Consider the following 2,860-nt stretch of genomic DNA (forward strand, 5'->3'; position numbering starts at 1 on the left):
AAGGCAATACCTTATAGTAAAAAATTGTCATGTGTCATGATCTGGTATAAATGGTGTCCTGAAAACTTCAGGGAAATTCTGATTCTAAATGCCCTAGTTGGTCCCACTGTATGAAGGCTCAGAAGAGGCTTGTCCACCTTCTGCTAATAAGAATGCAATGGCACCAAGAGCAGCCAAGGGGGCTGTGCCTCTGCCTGATCTCAAATGTGCAGAGAATCTTCTGGCATGCCCTTGCCCTTGCTGTAGAGCTTTATTTACACAGCCTGTCTTAAAAACCCAGCAAGTGCATCTTGTTCTGTGTTGGCCATCCTGTAAATACTAACATTGGCATACGCGTTAAAAAGAAGAAGCTGCTGTTTTCATCTCTTCCCTCCCATTTCCACAGCCCATGCTCATCTATGCAGATCACAGTTCTCCTTGAGACCCCCTACCACCCCCTCTCCCAGGCACACAGCATAATGTGGGCCACCATCCAAGGCCAACAAGAGGCTTTGATTTGAACTTTAATTCAGTAGGCAGCATCCCCATCTGGGGTGTCCTTTCACCCTTGTGGCTTTGCTTGTTCAAAGTTGGTGACACAAGAAGAGGGACTTGCAACAAACAGAACCCCAGGAGTGATTGCCAGTACCACAACCAAAATTAAATAAGGTAGTAGAAACAGCACTTGACTTTCTCGCTCCCCTTCAAATCAGAAGCTAAAAGCAACAATGACTTACACTACATAATGCAGGAATTACTTGGGCATTAAAATATGCACTGCCCTGAATCTTTATGGGTTCACTGGTGATGAATCTGGAATTTGCACCGAAACCTCCAATGGCTTTGATCTGCATCCCTATAGTTCCCCAGTGTTCCCTGATCTTGGCCCCTTTGGTTTTCCAGAGAGAAACTCCCTATGGCTAGGCAGTTTGGGAACACCCAGCTGACATCTGGGCTGATTCTACCAGAAAGCAGGGCTCCAGCCGCCCAAGCAGTAAAGATAGGGGTAGCACGGGTAGTTGCTATACACAGAGACCAGGGAGGCCTGTGAGAATCCCTCCTCCTTCAGGGCCGGCAGTGAGGTGCGCTTCTCCAGCTCACCCAGGTCCGAGGTGAGCTGCTTCCGCTTAGTCTTGTAACGTCTGTTCTGGAACCATATTTTCACTTGGGTCTCTGTGAGTTTGAGGTTCTTGGCCAGGAGTGCTCTTTCTGGGGCTGACAGGTATTTCTGATGGCTGAACTTCCTCTCTAACTCGATGACCTGAGTGTGGGAGAAGGCGGCTCGCGAGCGCTTCTGTGGTTGCTTGGCAGTTTGCGGAAGGCTTGTTGGGAAGGTGCCTGCCGTGTCCTCACAGTCTAGCAGATAGGTCTCAAAGTGCCTAGCTGGAAAGCAGGGGGGAGCAGGAGGGATGAGAGGAAAAGTTACATGTTAGCCGGGAAGAGAACTCAAGTCAACCCCTGCCTATCTCCTGTGAGTGAACAAATAGCCCTCTGTTATCGCTGATACATTTCACTTTTTTTACATGACTAAGGAACCTTCCAGTGGAAGAGTAAATCTATTATGTATTAGCTATTCTTTTAAAAATGATAATAATAATAAATTTGTTTATTTGAAAGTCAGAGTTAGAGATGGAGAGTTTCATCTATGCACTGAGGCAATCCCTGGATGGCCCCAACAGCCAGTGCTGGTAACGGACAAGGCCAGGAGCTTCATCCAGGTCTCCCACGCGGGTGACAGGGGTCCAAGCACTTGGGTCATCCTCTGCTGCTTTCCTAGGCACATTTGCTGGGAATTGGATCAAAAGTGGAACAGTCCCAGGATAAACTGCTGTTCATCTGCGCTGCCAGAGTCACACAGATGGGGGCTTTACCCCCACAAAGTTACAGCATCGGCCGCTGTGTCTTAATATTCTAATAATCAGCAGCGACCCAGAGCAGGGCATTTGGTGGTGGGACTCGCTGCCAGATTGTCTTGTAGAATTAAATGAAGGGAAGAGCCATGACACCCAGGAAGATGCTATCAGTCAAGTGGGACATCAACGGCATCCAGCGCTAGTGTTAACGGGAGGGGGGGAGGCAGTGAGAGCCTGTGTGGCGGCAAGAAGGCACCGCTTGCGCCAAGATCATTCTCTGGCTTTGCTTCCCTTTTCTCTGAACTTGGAGGGTAGGCTGCCCCATCATCAGGAATCTACACCTGACTCCGCGCAGGCAGGGTCTGGGTTTCACCTCCGAGACATGGGCTATGAGCACGCTGCCTGCGAAGCCCGGGAGGAACCGAGGGCTGCCGCTGCTGCCCTGCATGGTGGGGGGGCGAATCCCTGAGGCGCACCCCGTGCTGGCAGGTGACGAAGGAGGGACCAGGGACCTGGAGCATGGAGTCCCTCTGCCTTTCTCTGCGGAGGTCCACATCCCTGCATCCTGAGCTCGGCTAAGTCCGCCTGGACCGCTCGCCTTCGGGCCCGGTCCTCTCAATCAGCCCAGCCTGGCCTCCCCCCTAGCTTACCTGGCTCGGTCTCCGCAAGCGTCTCGGCCTCCCCGAGCGCGGCTCTGGACCCCGTGTTCGGCTTCTCCTCTGGCTCCCCGGCGCAGCCTCTTTCTCCTGCGGGCTCCGGCCCTGGGTCCGGTGATGGATCCCTGAGGCGCGGGGACTGCGGGCTGCAGGTGTGGCCACCACGCCGTCCTGTGTGGTCCCGCAGGATATCCTGGATTAGGAAAGAGGTAAGCGGTTTGGATTGGACTGGCGGAGTGGTCCTGGAGCTGCAGCCGGCCTCCTCCGCCTCCTTGGGCCGCCGCGGTTCGCAAGCCCTGAGCATCCCCGCGGCTCGGCTGAGGCCCCGCCACCAGCGCCGCGCCCGCACCGCTTTCACTTTACACCGCCCCG

At 53.7% G+C, this 2,860-nt stretch overlaps 1 protein-coding gene across 1 annotated transcript; it reads right to left on the bottom strand.

Annotated features, from left to right (window-relative positions):
- Positions 1–211: 211 nt before the first annotated feature.
- On the bottom strand, positions 212–2,860 carry NKX3-1 (NK3 homeobox 1). The gene is made up of 2 exons (XM_004579059.2): positions 2,483–2,860; positions 212–1,362 (listed from the first exon to the last, which is right to left on the bottom strand). Exons 1-2 carry the CDS (start codon positions 2,790–2,792, stop codon positions 941–943), a joined length of 732 nt encoding a protein of 243 aa, XP_004579116.2. The 5' UTR covers positions 2,793–2,860; the 3' UTR covers positions 212–940.

This window comes from Ochotona princeps, chromosome 11 (genome assembly GCF_030435755.1).
Source record: "Ochotona princeps isolate mOchPri1 chromosome 11, mOchPri1.hap1, whole genome shotgun sequence".
NCBI lineage: Eukaryota > Metazoa > Chordata > Mammalia > Lagomorpha > Ochotonidae > Ochotona > Ochotona princeps.